The 17,575-nt window shown below is 38.6% G+C and overlaps 1 protein-coding gene across 1 annotated transcript in view; it reads right to left on the bottom strand.

Annotated features, from left to right (window-relative positions):
- Window positions 1-13,721: 13,721 nt before the first annotated feature.
- LOC148113860 (vomeronasal type-2 receptor 26-like) overlaps window positions 13,722-17,575 on the bottom strand; it is a 56,521-nt gene continuing 52,667 nt past the window's right edge. Inside the window, exon 12 of the mRNA XM_087893472.1 lies at window positions 13,722-14,617. Coding sequence (XP_087749598.1) covers window positions 13,722-14,617 — 896 coding nt within the window. The remainder of the gene's footprint in view (window positions 14,618-17,575) is intronic.

The following is a 17,575-nucleotide window of genomic DNA, read 5'->3' as shown; positions in this document are numbered from 1 at the left end:
GCTAAAACTTTTGCAAAGTTGTTTGCCCAACACGTGTACAGATTGCATGGAGCTCTGTAGCAAATAATTTCAGACAGAGGGGTCCAGTTCACCCCCGACTTTTGGAAGGAGTTCCTGGGATTGTTAGGCTCCGCCTAGGGATTAAGCTCCACCCACCACCCTCAGACCAATGGGGCTTGTGAAAGAACTAACTCGGTGTTGGAACAATAACTTAAATGTTACATAAATTATCAGCAAAATAACTGGGCAGACTTGTTGCCATTTGCAGAGGTTGCCTACAATAACTCTATATACAGCAGTACTGGGTTTACCCCATTTAAGGTAGACTCCAGCCAAGATTTTGTCCCCATCCTGGAGTTACCTCAGGAAAACCCACAGATACCTTCTTTGGCTGACTGGATTGAGCAGCTACGTGGTATCTGGTCTGTAATACGTAAGGCCCTAGATGAGGCTCACCAAGCTTATAAAGTCCAAGCTGATAAGAAAAGACTTCAGGGTAAAGATTGTAAAGTAGGAGATAGGGTGTTCCTTTCCACCAAGTACTTGCAAACTAGCCAAAAGTTGAATAAACTTGGACCCAAATACATGGGTCCTTTCCCTATCGTACACATAGTTAACCTGGTTATGGTGCAATTAGAATTGCCTAAATCCTTGTGAAGGATTCATCTGGTATTTCATGTCAGTTTGCTGAAACCAGAATGTTCATCCCCTTTGCGTCTGGACCAAGAACCTCCTCCGGTACCCGTACTTATTGAAGGAGAACAGCATTTTGAAATCAAAGAAATATTGGATTCAAGGAAACATCGCGGTAAGGTGCAGTACTTGATGGCCTGGAAACATTTCCCATTAGCTCAGTCTGAATGGGTAAATAAGTGAGATGTTAGAGCTCTGAAGCAGCTGCAATTATTTTATTCCAAATACCCTGATAAACCTTAATCCTGGAGTAGTATTCATGTTCTTGGTTATGTAATTATCTATTTTCCCTTATTCTGTTTTTTTTTTTTTTTTTGTAGGAATAACGTCTCTTCTGCAGGGGGGCCGAATGTCAGCCTTCGCTTATTTTATTCCTTGATTGCTTCATTGCTCGGCTGCCATTGTAACAGGGGAGGGGGAGCTTTTTGAATGTCTGGGAGGGGGGAAGTGAACTGGTGGAGAAGAAGGGAGAAAGTTTTCTTAGGTTTCTTCAGCGTTTTCTGTGCAGCTGTGAAGAACGGTGTTAACCACTCAAGGTCAACCATAGTGGCATACCAGGAGGATGGCACCAATGGAAGCTGCACCCCACATGACCCCTGGGGGGGATGTGGATTGGATAATCTTGACTGGACAATTGGGGGGAGGGTTTTAAGGATGCTTTCTATATGTGATTTTTGCCTCAGAATTTGCTTTTCTTTGGTTGCATTCAGTTCATACTCAGTAAAAGTATGAGACCGCCTGCTGCTACCGATAACCTCCCACCGGCCAATATGCTCTCACAGAGAGGGCCTCCTCAGGGTGCCGTCGGTCAAGCAATGTCGGCTGGTGGCCCCCAGGGGGAGAGCCTTCTCTGTGGGAGCACCCACCCTCTGGAACAAGCTACCTCCCGGAATACGGCTGATTCTGGATCTCCGCACTTTCCGTAATTCCCTGAAGACGTTTTTATTTCAAGAAGCTGGCCTGGCCTGAATAGGTTTTAGGGGTTAGTTTTTTAATTGTATTGCTAGGGGTTTTAAATTGGGGCGGCCGTTTAATTTAATTTATTTTTAATTATTCTAACTTTTATATTGTATGTTATTTTAATTCTCGGCTGTTCACCGCCCTGAGTCCCTTTGGGGAGAAGGGCGGGATATAAATTTAATAAATAAATAAATAAATAAATAAATAAATAAATAAATAAATAAATAAATAAATGTACCCTTTTCTATGAAAATGGAGTCAGGGTTTTTCTTTCTTGACTACTGAAAGGAGGCACACCTGACATTAGCATTAGCACTACATAATTTTTCAATGCAGATTTTCCCTTTTGGGGAAATCAGTAACAGAAGTAGAATAACTTCTACTTCTTGGCACATTTGGGGCATTTCCTGATCTTCTATATGGGTCCTTAACTGAAGCCCAATTTTAGAGACAGAGGGGGAGAGGGAGAGGGAGGGAGAGGAGAGGAAGAGAGAGAGAAACCCATGACTTTATGTGTATATACATATACATATACATACACATAAATATAAATGTACTATACATACATAGATTTTTTCCAAACTTTGCTGTTTCAGTAAAAGAGAATATTTGTAGCTAAGAGTTGAACTGTGTGGACCTTAGTGCTCTCTGAGCTTGGTTGTTTTTTTCTTGCAGATTTTTCATTGGATTAGTAGATAACATTATCACTACTACAAAGGAGTGGGGTTTGCTCTCATTGTATATGGTGGCTTGTCCTGTCAGTGAGCTCTTCCTGGTTCCTTGATTAGACTGTTGTTTACTGTTAGCTTGTTTGACTGCATTACTAGTTTCTTGATTGGACTTGTTTACTTGGTTGTTGGTGTAGCATTAATCTTTCTGTTGATTGCTGTTGATTGCTGGTGAGTATTTTAAACTTTTTGTTTTCTTTTTGGCTTTTGGATTGTCTCTTTTGAATGATATATAGTTGTTGTTACCTCTATATGCATTTTTGGACTTGCTTGGTCTCTGATTCTCAGTTCAACCTATGGTTTCCCAGTTGAAACTATGGTTAAGTCATTCCATGTGTTCTGACATGGAAATTAGCATGGAAATTAAGGAACTCATGTCTTCTGATGATGATTGCTAGTTGGTGTTCATGGATGTGCTTCTGACTTTGTTCCTATACAGGGCCTGTTACAGTCCTTACACTATATGTTGTATACACTATATGTTGTATTTCTACTCTGGGACTGCTGGGTCTTTTGATTTACTTTGGATGCTTTGGAGGACTTTAATTGTGTTATAAGATACAGTAAAGCCACCTGGTTTGCCCTTTGCTGTATATTACTCTTGTAAGTAATTATATGTTGTGTTAGTTATTTGTGTTATGAAATTTACATTGACAAGTAGATAATATTATGGAATTGTCAAACTGCTTAAAGATTTCAATCCCTAATCCTAGAAATACTTACACATATATCCTTTTTTTATTTTCTCAGTTCTGTTTTAGAGGTTTACCTACTGCCAACAGATTTACCATCATTTCTATGAGTTACATCTTTTTTAGACATGCTCAAACCAACGTGATACACAAAGTATCACAGGGTATCATAAGGGTTACAGGGTATTGTAACTTGGAATTAAGGACAAAATAATAGTGACGGGGGACAGAAAGAACTAAATGAGAAATGTAAAAAGTTTTGTTCTCAGACTATTAACTCTGGAGGGCCATGATTTACAACTGGGTTGGCAAGCCTTCTTGTGGCATGAGAAAAGCAAAACCCATGGTTACTATCAAAGACATTTCATAAGGAATGCACTATTGTTAGTATGGGAGAAAATTAGAGGACATTATTTGAGGAAACCAGTTTGGCTTTCAACAGTGGAAGCACTGATCCACCGAAATGTCATTAACAGTGGGAATATTGTTAGATATAAAGATATTATGAATGAAAAGGGAGAACTTAAATCTAAACAAGAGCTGAGTGATCAAGGGATCAACATGGCATGGTATTCACAAGTACAGATACATTCTAGATATGAGAAAGATGCTAAATATGGTTTCTATAAAGAATTAAGAGAATTAGAGAAGATGTTATCAGGGACAGAAGAAAGATTAATTAAAAAGCTGTATAATTACTTATTGATCATTAAACTGGAAGATGAACAAGTGAAGGAGACAATGATAGCATGGGCAAAAAAAATTGGTTACACAATAGAATTAGATAAATGGCAGAAGTGGTGGGACAGGAACTATAAACTAACAATGTCAACTGCATATAAAGAAAATCTGTATAAGATATTTATAGATGGCATCTTGAACTGGCAAGGTTGGCAAAGATTTTTAAACACAAGTCAGCTAAATGTTGGAAATGTCACCAGATACCTGGGACATATTTTCATATGTGGTGGACATGTGTAGAAGCAAAAAAAAAATATTAGATAAAAATAAAAAAATTGTTGGGAATTTTACCTGAAACTTATAGTAAAGGGAATGCATATTTAATTAAACATGTATTAACTGCAGATAGAATTGTATTTGCACAGATGAGAATGTGAGTAGGGAGACTTCCGGTTTTTGCTAGCTCCGGTGAAGACGGTGCCTTTTTAAGGACCGCCAGCCCCGCCGTTTGTAGAGCCGCTTCGATCGTGAGAAGCAGCTTGAAAACTCCAGAATCTGCAGGATTTGAAGGAGAGAGCAAGCAAGGCGCAGGTTGAGCCCCTGTGAGCCCCCAGAAGTTTGCTATTGGGGGGGAAACAGGCGCGGCTCCCTTTCAACTTGCGAAGACTCCGAGCGGCGTGGGACAACTCTGCTTCCTGCAGAGCAAGCCGGCAGCAGCAAACACGAAAATTGAATGAAACTAACTTTACCAACTAAAAGAAAACCTGAATCCTTAAACCAAGGAACTGCAAGTATTCTTTCTCTTTGTGATTTCCCGATTTTACTAAAAATAACACGTGCGGAAGCGGCTTGAAAAGATGGCGCCGCTCCAGCATTAACAAGTTAACAAGCTGAAAGGGAGAGTGATTTCCTAAAGCTATCCCAACAAGTTACATTGTTGCGCTGTTTGTAGCAAGCACAGGAGAAGAGGGGGGAAAAATCCCTTTTTAAACAAGTTGATCTTACAGTCTAATTCTACTTCTAATTTGCTTAAAAACTGGGGGATTTTTTTAGAGGACTTTGTGGAGTTGGAAAAGGAAAAAGGATTTCTCCTTTTAGAAAATCTAACCTATGTGGCAAAATGGCTTCTAAAAAACAGGAAAGCAAGGCAGCAGGGGGGGGGATCCCCCACACATAAGCCTGAAGAGCAGTTTGACTTTGAAAATTTTAAAAAAATTATTACTCAGGCTTTGGATGACAATTTCCAAAAATCTCAACAGGAAATGGATGATAAATTTCAAAAATCTCAACAGAAAATTGATGATAAATTTCAAAAATCTCAACAAGAAATTAAGCAGGAAATTAGTGAAGTGAAAAACTTGGTGAAAGAGAATTATGATAAGGTGACTGATAAATTATCAAATGTGGTTTCTGGCTTGTCAGAAATTATTATTAAAGTGGACTCTAAATTGGAAGATTTTAAATTAGAAGTTAATGTCAAAATAAAGGATACTGATTTTAAAATTGCTGATGTGGATAATAAAATGCAGAGAGTTGAAGACGATATTACGATGATGCAATTCCGATCTATGGAATTTGCTATAAGAATTAGAAGTATCAAGGAGAGTGACCGGCAAGATTTGAGACAGGTTTGTGCTGATGCCTTGGCTGTGCTGTTAAAAATTAATTCTGATGAGATTTTTTACAAAATAGACAAAATTTACAGAGTGAATTCATGGGTGGCCAGACAAAGACAATTACCAAGAGATGTGGTGATATATTTTACAGACAGAAGAATGAGAAATGATATTTTGCAAAAAATCTTTTCTTTCCTCTGTGCAAGTGGAGGGAACTCAAGTTGGAATTTATAAAGAATTACCCCCAAAGATGCTGAAAGATAGAAAAGACTTTGGTTTTTTAGTAAAGGAATTAAATAAATTAGAGATACCATTTCGGTGGGATGCCCCAATGGGTATAATTTTGAAGTATCATGGGGAAAGATATCGACTGAATACTGTTGAAAAGGCGGAACATTTTTACCATACTGTTTTTAAGGAGAGATCACCATCTCCACGTTCATCTACTGTATTGGAGATAAAGGAGAGTGATAAGGAGAAGCAACCCCAGCAAGAGTTGGAAGTGCAGCTTAAGCAGGCCGAATTAGATCCAATAGAAGTGCAGGGTGCTACAGGAGGTTTTCTGGAGGAGCCCCTGTTAGAATCATCTCCAATTTTGACTACAAGAGATGTGGCTTTGGATCTGGCTCGTATGGCTGAAGCTAAAGACCAGCGAATAACTCGTGCGGTTTCAAAACAACTCAAAGAAAAACAATTGCAAGAAAGAGCTAAGGCACAACAATATAAAAAAGGAGCTAAGAGTACTACAGAACACAGTGAAGCCATGGGAAGAGCAAAGTCGGTGGCCTCGGAAGACATCCGGCAATTCTGCTCGTCGCTTCAAAAAAGTATGCATGATGGTTAAGTTTTTGTCATGGAATGTGAATGGACTGAACTCACCACAGAAAAGGAAGAAAATATTTACATATTTGCAACAATTTAATAATGATATAATTTGTCTACAAGAAACTCATATTAGAACGCAAGATCAAAAATACTTGATAAACTCCAAATTAGGATCACACTTTATAGCTTCAAATTTGGAAAAAAAGAATGGTGTGGTTATTTATATAAACAAAAGATTATCAGCTAAAATTATAGAAGTGGATGAAGGTGGTAGGTTTGTAGCAATTGAACTGCATACTGCACATGGTCAAATTCTTGTGATTGGAATTTATGCTCCTAATCAACAACAGGATCACTTTTATAAAATTTTGCATACTAAAATATTGCAGTGGGATTATAGATCTATTTTGATCATGGGAGACTGGAATGGGATAATTGACTCTAAACTAGATAAAATAAGTCTGGCGAAGTCTAGGATTAGACTACCACAAACTTTTTTTGACATGAAAGAAGATCTGGAATTAAAAGATGTTTGGAGAATACACAATTCAAAAGACTTGGACTATACTTTTTTTTCTGATAGACACAGATCCTTTTCAAGGATTTATTTTATTTTATTATCAAATGATTTACTTGTTAAAACAAAAAGAACTAAAATCTTTCCAAGAACTTTATCTGACCATAGCTCAGTATGGATAGAAATTGAGATTGGGAAAATTGAGAGAAGATCATGGAGATTAAATGAAAATTTATTTAGATATGAAAAAAAATATAATAGAACTTAAGCAGATGAAAGAATTTTTTGAAATTAATATGAACAAGGGTACCCCTATTGAAATTGTCTGGGATGCAAGTAAAGCGTATATGAGAGGGGTACTCATTCATATGAATTCTAAACATAAACTGAATAGGCAAAAGAAAAGATTAGAAATTGAAGCAGAGATAAAGAAAAAAGAACAGTTACTTATTAAAAATCCAGCAGATGAAAGAATACGTGGAGCTATAAAACTTTTGAAAGATCAATTCCAAATGCTTATGGCGGACCAAGTTGCAACAAACTTACAATACGCAAAGCATAATACATTCTGTAATGCCAACAAGCCGGGCAGATGGCTGGCTTATACATTAAGGAAGAAACAGAGTATGCGGACTATCGACTGTATTGATACTGGAGGGAAAGAAATTCATCAACAAAAATTAATTAAAGAAGCTTTTGTAGATTATTATACTAAATTATATGCTAAAGATGATATACAGAATGGACTTATAGAAAAATATTTAGAAAACAAAAGAGTTACAAAAGTTACTAATCAACAAAAGGAAAGAATGAATCATCCTATAACAGTGGAGGAAATAATTGCAGCAATTAAACAACTGAAAACTGCCAAAGCTCCGGGAACAGATGGATTGACTGCAGTGTATTATAAAACTTTGCAAGCAGAAATGGTGGAACAACTTAGAGACTTATTTTGTAATATACAACAAGGGGGTAAAATACCCCCATCATGGAAAACAGCTTATATTTCTTTGATACCAAAAGAGCAAGCAGGTACTAAAAAACCGGAGAATTATAGACCAATATCTCTTCTGAATAATGATTATAAAATTTATGCAAAAGTACTAGCCAACAGGTTGATGCCAGTAATTCAAAAGGTGATTCATGATGATCAAGCGGGATTTATAGAGGGTAGATATATGAAGGACAATGTAAGGCAAGTTATAGATTTATTGGAATATCTTGAGAAGAATAAACAGATCCCTGCAGTGCTGGTTTTTTTGGATGCGGAGAAGGCCTTTGACAGAGTGGATTAGAATTTTCTATTAAAGACTTTGAAAAAGATGGACTTTGGGGATCAATTTATACAAGCGGTATCAGCAATCTACCAAGAGCAAAAGGCACAGATTATTATTAATGGAAATTTAACAACAGATTTTAATATTGAGAAAGGAACAAGACAAGGTTGTCCGTTATCCCCTTTGTTATTTATTTTAACACTAGAAGTCTTGTTGAATACAATACGGGATTCGAACAGCTTGAAAGGTATAGTGATAAGGCAAGAGGATTACAGACTAAGGGCATTTCCAGATGACCTGGTTGTTACCCTTTCACAGCCGATGGAATCAATAATCCAGATGAAAGACATTATAAAAGATTATGGTACAGTATCAGGATTTAGACTGAACCAGAAAAAAACTAAGATGATAGTTAAAAATATGACACAAGATCAAAAATATGAACTTGAAAGGATGGCAGGTTTTGAGATTGTACCAAAGGTTAAATATTTAGGAATTCAGGTGGCAGAATCAAATATGAAATTATTTCAAAACAATTATGAGGTGTTATGGCGAGATGTACGAAAAGATATGGAGACTTGGAAAAAGCTGCAGCTCTCGTTACTTGGAAGAATAGCAGCAGTTAAGATGAACATTTTGCCAAGATTTCTTTTTTTGTTTCAAATGATTCCGGTGCTTAAAAGTGATAAACAACTGAAAGAATGGCAAAGTGGAGTGAATAAGTTTGTTTGGAATGAGAAAAAACCGAGAGTGAAACTAAAAATTATGCAAGATGCTCCAGAGAGGGGAGGCCTTAAACTTCCAAACCTACAGATATATTATGAAGCAGCAGCTTTGACCCAAGCAAGCGATTGGTTTGGAAGGAAAAAGACTGGAATATTGAACATAGAAAGCTTTGACCTGGATTTTGGTTGGCATGCTTACTTATTTTATGAAAATAAAGTGGATAAAGTGCTCAAAAGTCATATACTTAGAGATTCGTTGATGAGAGTTTGGAAGAAGCACCGATTTAAATGGGATTACAAAATACCGTTATGGTTGGATCTTGGTCATATTATGTGGAATACAAATATAATGTCACTCGGGGGGTTTTTATATAAAGAAGTTCTTTTTACAGATGCGGGCAGATGGCAACTAAAGACATTAAAGACACTGTTGGATGAAGGGATTAATTTAACCTGGTTACAATATAATCAACTTCAACAGAGATGGAAAGAGGACCAAAAAACTGGTATTATGTTGCATGAGGAAGAATTGGTTAGACATATAAAAGAGAAAGGTCCAATGCATATTAAAAGGCTATACAATGTTTTGTTAGAAAGGGATTCAGAAACTGAATTGGTTAAAGATTGTATGATTAAATGGGCACAGAATTTTGCAGAACCAGTAATGTTGGAAACATGGGAGAAAATATGGGTTCAGAATGTTAAATTTACGCAATCGCAGAATTTGAGGGAAAACTTTTATAAAATGTTTTACAGATGGCATTTAGATCCCAAGAAATTATCCTGTATGTATCCTAATGTTCAGCCAAAATGTTGGAGATGTGATAGTCTAGATGCTACATATTATCATGTTTGGTGGAATTGCAAGAAAGTCAAGGCTTTTTGGATAAAAATATGGTGGGTTATGCAGAATGTTTTGAAGAAAAAAATTCAATTTTCTCCACAACTGTTTTTATTGGGTATAGTAAAGGGTTTTACATTGGATGAAACTAAGTTGATATTGTACATGATAACAGCAGCGAGATTACTGATAGGTAAATATTGGAAAAATGAAGCCTTACCCACTATTGAAGAATGGACTTTCAAGATGGCCAGTTTTGCGGAGATGGCGAAGATTTCAGCATATTTAAAAGATCGCTCACAAGAGACTTATGAATGGGAATGGAAAAAATGGATAGATTATGTGCAAAAAAAATACCAAGTTAGGAAGTATCAAATTGTTTTTCATTGAAAGTTATATAGAAATAGAAATGTATGAATTGTGAAGAGAGAAAAAATTATAGGGGGTTTGAGGGGTTCAAGTTTTTTATATAAAAAAGGGGGATTTAGATGGGATTATATTCTGTGGAAGTCAGAGGGGGTGGGTCAGGGGGGGTTTGGGGGGGTTAGGGTGGGGAGGGAGGGGTGGGTTGGGGGGGAAAAAGTGGGGTGAAAATGTAATTGTAAAACTTTTGCAATAAAAAAAAGAGAATGTGAGTAGGGAAATATTAAAATGTGCAGAAATGAATAGATTAATGCTTACTATAAAGGAGAATGAACAAACTGAAAATTATATGACATGGGAGTTATTTCATGAGTGGTTGGAAAACAAAAATAGAAGTTAGATATAAATGGAGATCAGTGAAATATTGAAAACATGTTAAGATAGAGAAGCAAACAATATGGTGATTCTTACTAATATGACAATTAAAATTTTATTATTATTATTATTATTATTATTATTATTATTATTATTATTATCTTATTAGAAGATATGTTAAGAGGGAGAAATGAATAGATCTACTATGCTCATTATTTTTATTGTAAATTTAGAGCAGTGGTCCCCAACCTTTTTATCGCCGCGGCCCGCTGAGCGCGCGCAGGGGTGGGGGCACAGCCCAGGAGCTTTTGCGCACGGCCCATTGCGCACGGCCCAGGAGCCTTTGCGCTGCAGCGTTCATGTCCCCCGGCCGCTGCGCGGCCCGGTGCCAGGTACTCCACGGCCCGGCACCAGTCCGCGGACCGGGGGTTGGGGACCACTGATTTAGACAATCAATATAAATGTAATGGATACCGTTGTAAATTTTGATTGTTATTGCACATGATATATTTATACCCAGATGACACACTGTTTAATGGAAGATGGAATGTTTAACAGAAGAATAGAATAGAATAGAATTTTTATTGGCCAAGTGTGATTGGACACACAAGGAATTTGTCTTGGTGCACATGCTCTCAGCTTATTTAAAAGAAAAGATACGATAGGAACAATGACATGATTAATAGTAGTGCAGACTTAGTAAATAGTTTGACAGTGTTGAGATAATTATTTGTTTAGCAGAGTGATGGCATTTGGGAAAAAAACTGCTTTTGTGTTTAGTTGTTCTGATGTGCAGTGCAGTTAAGTCAAGAAATTTTTTTAAAAAAAATAAACTAAAAAGTTTTGTTCTCCAGTATCTGCAGTTGGCTTCTAACTGAGAAAACAGCTGAATTCAAATGGTAATTTCAGTCATGATTAATTAAATTCCTCCTCCTCCACCACCTTTTCCTTGTCAACTATTAAAATAGGTTGTGTGAATATGAAAACAGTAACTGCAAGAATGACCTTAGAGTCCTAATGGATGATCTCTTAAATATGAGCTAGCAGTGTGCAGCAGCAGCCAAAGAAATTGCTTGTTGTTTAAAAAGCTAAATGTTTGTTGTATAAAGAAGCATAAAATTGGTTGCAGGACTTGGGTTTGGCTAATCTAGAGAAAAGGATTGGGGGGACATGGTAGCAGTATTCCAGTATTTGAGAGTTTGCTACAAAGGGTATGTGTGTGTGTGAACCTATTTTCCAATGCATTGGAAGGCAAGACAAGAAACAATGCATGGAAATTAATCAAGGAGAGAAGCAACCTGGAATTAAGGAGAAACTTCCTAACAGTGACAACAATTAACCAGTGGAATAGCTTGCCAACAGCAGTTGTGGATGTTTCATCACTGGAGTTTTTTAAGAAGACCCTGTATAGCTTCTTGTCTGGAATGGTGTAGGATCTCCTGTTTGAGCAGGGAGCTGTCTAGAAGGTCTCTTCCACCTCTGTTCTGATTGAGATTTAAATATTTATGCACACTTATGCTTATAAGTGTATACACACTTATGTATTTACTATTTATTATTCTTTAATAAGTTGCATCTGTTAAATGAAAATTATATTAGCAAGCAGGTGTTATTATGTAGATGTCAGTCTGCTACAATATTTAAATGCAATTCCTAACCCTACAAATACTTACATTTATTGAGCCACGCTGGTGCAGTGGTTAGAGTGCAGTACTGCAGGCTACTTATGGCGACTGCTGGCTGCCTGCAATTTGACAGTTCAAATCTCACTAGGCTCAAGGCTGACTCAGCCTTCCGTCCCTTCAAGATGGGTAAAATGAGGACCCAGATTGTTGTGCATTAGGCTGACTCTGTAAACCGCTTAGAGAGGGCTGGGAAGCACTGTGATATGAGTCTAAGTGCTATTACTATTGGTATTTATATCCTCTTTTCATTCCTCTGAGTTCACTTTTAGTTGTTAACCTATCACCAAAGTATTTCTGTGATCTACGTATTTCTCAAGCATTTCCTCTTTCATCCCCATTTTTGGGCTATCATTATTTTTTAAAGTAGAACAAAATGAGAAAAGAAGTTCAAACTTTATCACATTTCCTCCTCCTAACCTTCCCCCCTCCCTCCTTACCTTTATTTTTTTTTTCATTAGGATGTCACACCTCATGTTCCTATAGTCTCAGTTTTCTGTGACAGCCTTCAAAATCTCTTACTGCAGGTGTAATTCTCTATTTCTCACAAAAAGCCACATAGACTTACTTACTTGCTTACTTATTTACTTACTTATTTATTACATTTTTTTTGCCATCAATCTTTCTGTGGGCCTACTCTAGGTAGCATACAATCATGAAACAGAAGGAATATGAAAAAATTGTAAACAGAATAGAAATAAAATAATAAAACCATAAAATAATCAATGGCAAAGGAATACTGGGTAATAATTCATCGATATGAAAACCAAAAAGATGGATGGGTGGAGAGCAGAGACCAGCAGTGGGAAGGTGGAGTCTGCCATCAATCTATTTCCTGTGTGAAACTCTCCCATTTGTTCCCAAAGCCAATTGGCAGAGTCATGTCTTAAAACTTTTGTGAAAGGACAAGAGGGTGTGGGTGGATCTTACCTTACAGGGTAAGAAGTTCCAAAGGGTAGGTGCTGCAGCAGAGAAGGCTCTTCTTCTGGATCCTGATAATCAGAATTCTTTGAACAAGGGGATCCAAAGTAGGCCCTCTCTGCTGGCATTAGTAGGCCAGGCTTGTCCTAACAGGATGAGGCAGATCATCAGATAGCCTGGACCTATGCCATTATGGACTTTAATGGTCATAACCAACACCTTGAACTGCAACCAGAAGCACATTGGTAGCCAGTGAAATTTTTGGAACACAGATGGACCCAAAGGACCCTAGAGGACCCAAAGACTACTGCTGCTGCTCACTATGCACCAGCTAAAGCTTTTGAGCAGACCTCAAGGGTAGCTTCATGTGCATGCAGTAGTCCAGATGGGAGATAACCAGGGCTTGAGTAACTAAGCACAGGGAATCAAGATCTAGGAAAAGTCACAACTAGTGCACAAACTGGAGCTGTGCAAAAGCTCCCATGCTTACACATGCCATCTGCTCTTTGAACTGGAGTTGTGGTTTCAGGAGAACCCCCAGGTTGCAAACTGGGTTTGAACAGATAATTGAGAACTAAGGAAGACAAACTTTCAGATCCTGAAGCTCCCTATCCAAAGCCGCTCAGTTTTGCCAGGGTTATATAGGAAACATGCTATAAGAATTGCATTCAAAATATTATGTTTCACAACTGGATATTTTTGGTTTAAAAAAACAAAAGAACTAGTTTTCAATCTGTTCTTCAAGATGGTCAGTAGCTCTTTAATGAGTCAAATGAGGATTCTGTCACAATTTAGAGAACTTATATTGGACCAAATAAATCAGTTTCATTTCTTCATCAGCTGTTCCTTTCTGTTCAAATCAGGCCTCAGAATAATAATGTAACATTTGGGGAAAAATATGCAACCCAGTAATCCAGCTGCAGAAGCCAAAATGGAAAAGATCTCCACAGCTACCATGTATTTTCCCTTGGTGCTCAGATAGGTGGGAACAAAGGATATCCAGACACTACAAAAGACCAACATGCTGAAGGTGATAAATTTGGCTTCATTAAAGCTGTCAGGTAATTTCCTAGCTAGGAAGGCAACTGAAAAGCTGACAGCAGTCAAGAATCCCAAAAAACCAAGAACAGTATAAAACATAGTAGTTGAACCTTCTTTACATTCTAGGACAATTTCTTCAGCCATGGAGTGCATGTCAGAATCTGGGAATGGGGGCGTAATTGCCAACCACACTGCACAAATGGAGAATTGTGTCAAAGAGCATGAAAGAACTATAGCGTTGGCCAGCCTTTTCCCCACCCATTTCCTCATTTTGGATCCAGGCTTGGTGGCCATGAAAGCAAGGACCACTATGACTGTTTTCCCCAATATACAAGAAAGAGCTACAGAGAAGATGATGCCAAAAGAAGTTTGTTGCATGAGACATTTCACCTGATCTGGTTGCCCAATGAAGAGCAAAGTGCAGAGGAAGGAGAGGAGGAGAGCAATGAGAAGAATGTAGGTGAGGTTCCGGTTGTTGGCTTTGACAATGGGGGTGTCCTGATGCTTAATGAAGATTCCCAGGACCATAACTGAGACAAAAGAAAAGAAGGAAGCAATAGCTGTCAGGCTAATTCCCAGAGGCTCTTCATGAGACAAAAATGTGATGTGTTTTGGAATGCAAAGCTTGTGAGCTTTGCTTGGGTACTGATCTTCTGAACATGGGAAACAGTCATCTGCATCTGGAAAACAAATTATTGCAGTCATGTGTTTAATGTTATAGACAAAAACCCATTACCGAATTGGTCATCATTTCAGAGATATTTCCTTTCCTGACAGTGAGCATTTGAAAATTAACTTACTTCCTTCCTTCCTTCCTTCCTTCCTTCCTTCCTTCCTTCCTTCCTTCCTTCCTGCCTGCCTGCCTGCCTTCCTGCCTTCCTGCCTTCCTGCCTTCCTGCCTCCCTCCCTCCCTCCCTCCCTCCCTGATACATGAGGCCCTGGTGACCTTGAGATTTTTCTATGCTAACCCCTTTTGCAAGACATATTCAATTGATCCAGCTCCAGTGATTAATGGGCCCAGTGAGATTCCAAAGTGAGTTGGGGAGTTGTTGTATAGGATCTGCTGCATGGGCCTGCCAAATCCCTCACTGTTATTGGAATAGAGAGGTAGCAGAGGGCTTGGATAGAATTGAATAGGTCAGGCCCATCCAATTTTTTTCATATCATTGAACCAGGCATTCTCTGTGCTTTTTGGAGGATTTGAGAGAGTTGAAAAGAGTCAAGAGACATCTAGAGCATTGCTGGAGAAAGACGAGGAATGAATCTGAACAATGACAATGTAGAGTCACTATTAATAAGTGTGTATCATTTCTCAAAAAGTTATTACTGGACGCAAAGAGTTCAGAACTTTTGTTCAGTCTCCCACCTGCCCTTTTTATGGAAGGTGGTGGTTGAGAAAATGATTGTGCTGCAACCCCAGGAGATCCTTGATTAAATGAATTATCTGTACTGCTTTCAGTCAGGTTTCAGGCCTGGATAAGGGAAGGAAATTGTATTGGTCATTCTTTTGGATGATGTCTGGAGAGAATGGGATAAGGATAAGGATAGTACATCCATCATGGCTCTTCTTGATCATGGTATCCTTTTGAGATGGTTTTGGGAACCATCCCAGATGAAAGAACAGTTTTGGTCTGGTTCACCTCCTTCTTCTTTGACCAGTTCCAAACGGAGAAAGAGGTCCAGCCTGCAAGACCAACTATGGGGTGCCATATGAATCGGTGCTTTCTCTGTATCCTTTTATTATCTACAAAAGCCATTTTCAGAGTCAGCATATTTCCCCAACAATCTGAGTCCTCATTTTACCGACCTCAGAAGGATGGAGGGCTGAGTCAACCTTGAGCCAGTGAGAATTGAACTGCCAAACTGCTGGCAGTTGGCAGTCAGCAGAATTAGCCTGCAATACTACATTCTAACCACTGCACCATCATGGCTCTTATGTACTAGTTGTAGCCTTTTCAGCTCTACTCTGTATCATTCATATTTTGGTCATCTCCCATATGGATTATTGCAATGCAATCTATATGGGACTAATCTTGAAGAGGCTGTAGTTGATGTAGAATGCAGCATCACAAACAATATTGGGCACCTTTAGGGTTCCACATATAACACCTCTGCTATACAAACTTCATTTTTTCTCAGTTGCTTCTGGGAGTTCAATTCAAGGCATTTGCTATTACCTTGAAAGCCCTTTCTCAGATTATTTGGAGAACTGTCATCCCCATTACATGATCCTATCCCACCTAATTGGGCAGGGAGGGTATATTGCAGATTCTGTCATTTAAGGAATTTTGGCTGGCAGGTTGCAGGAAGACATACTTTTCTGCTGTTGCCCTTTCTCTGTGGAATACCTTACTCTCAGATGTGAGGCCGGTTCTTGGTCTTCATCATCATGGAAGTTGAAGACTGATATGCAACCCTGGGTGTCATAAGGGCATTCTTTTCACCTTAACATTTTAACTTTTAATGCTGCAACACTTCTTTTAAATTTTGTTTTTAACTTTATTCTTACTTATATCTCTATACTACGATTTGCTTTTATACATATAGTCTAGTGAAAAGAAGAACCACGGGTGTCATGATAACAGTGTTCCAATATTTGAGGGGATGCCACAAGGAAGAGGTGGTCAATCTATTCTCCAAAGCACCTGAAGTCAGGACAAGAAGCAATGGATGGAAACTAACACAGGAGAGAAGCAACCTAGAACTAAAGAGAAATTTTCTGACAGTGATAACAATTAATCCTGTAGGTGCTTCAACATTGGAGGTTTTTAAGAAGATATAAGATAACCACTTGTCTGAAAAGGTATAAAGTTTCCTGCTTGAGCAGGGAGTTGGACTGGAAGACCTCCAAGGTCCCTTTCAATCTCTGTTATTCTGGTATACTAAGATATTTATTTCTGTATATAATACATTAATATACATTAAAAATAATATAATAAAATAATCCCCACCACCTACCCCAGTGACAATATATCACACTAACAATTTAATGAGCTCCATCCCACTCTGGGTTCCCCAGACCTGCTGGCAGAACCAGATCTTCAGTGCCTTCCAGAAGAGTCTTAGAGTGGGGGCCATTCTAATCTCTGGGGGAATGATGTTCCAGAGAGAGAGGGAGCCACCATGGAGAAGGCCCTTCTTCTGGGTTCCACGAGGTGTATCTCCCTAGGGGATGGTACCCACAACATTCCTTGCCTCCCTACTCTGATGGGTTGGAAAGATGTGACCAGTAAGAGACGGTCGCTAAAATAACCTGGTCCCAAGCCATCAAGGGCTTTAAAGGTGACAACCAACACCTTGAAATTCACCCGGAAGCAAATTGGCAACCAATGCAGCTCCCGCAGGAGAGGTAATATATGTACACACTGAGGTCTGCACAAAAATATGCAGACCACTGCATTTAGCACCAACTGGAGCTTCCAGGTACTCTTCAAGGGCAGCCCCATTTAGAGCACATTGCAATAGTCAAAACAGGAAGTGACTAGGGCATGAGTGACAGTGAGTACAGATTGTTGGTCCAGGAAAGGGCATAACCGGTGCACAACCCGCAGTTGCGCAAAGGCCCTCCTGGCCACAACTGCCACCTGCTCTTCAAGCAAGAATTGCAAGTCCAAGAGAACCCTCAGATTATGCACAGG

The sequence above is a fragment of the Pantherophis guttatus genome, chromosome 4, assembly GCF_059756535.1.
Source record: "Pantherophis guttatus breed Tessera chromosome 4, ASM5975653v1, whole genome shotgun sequence".
Classification (NCBI taxonomy): domain Eukaryota; kingdom Metazoa; phylum Chordata; class Lepidosauria; order Squamata; family Colubridae; genus Pantherophis; species Pantherophis guttatus.
The sequence above is the reverse complement of the archived record's forward strand: the minus strand, read 5'-3'. Positions and strand labels throughout refer to the sequence as shown.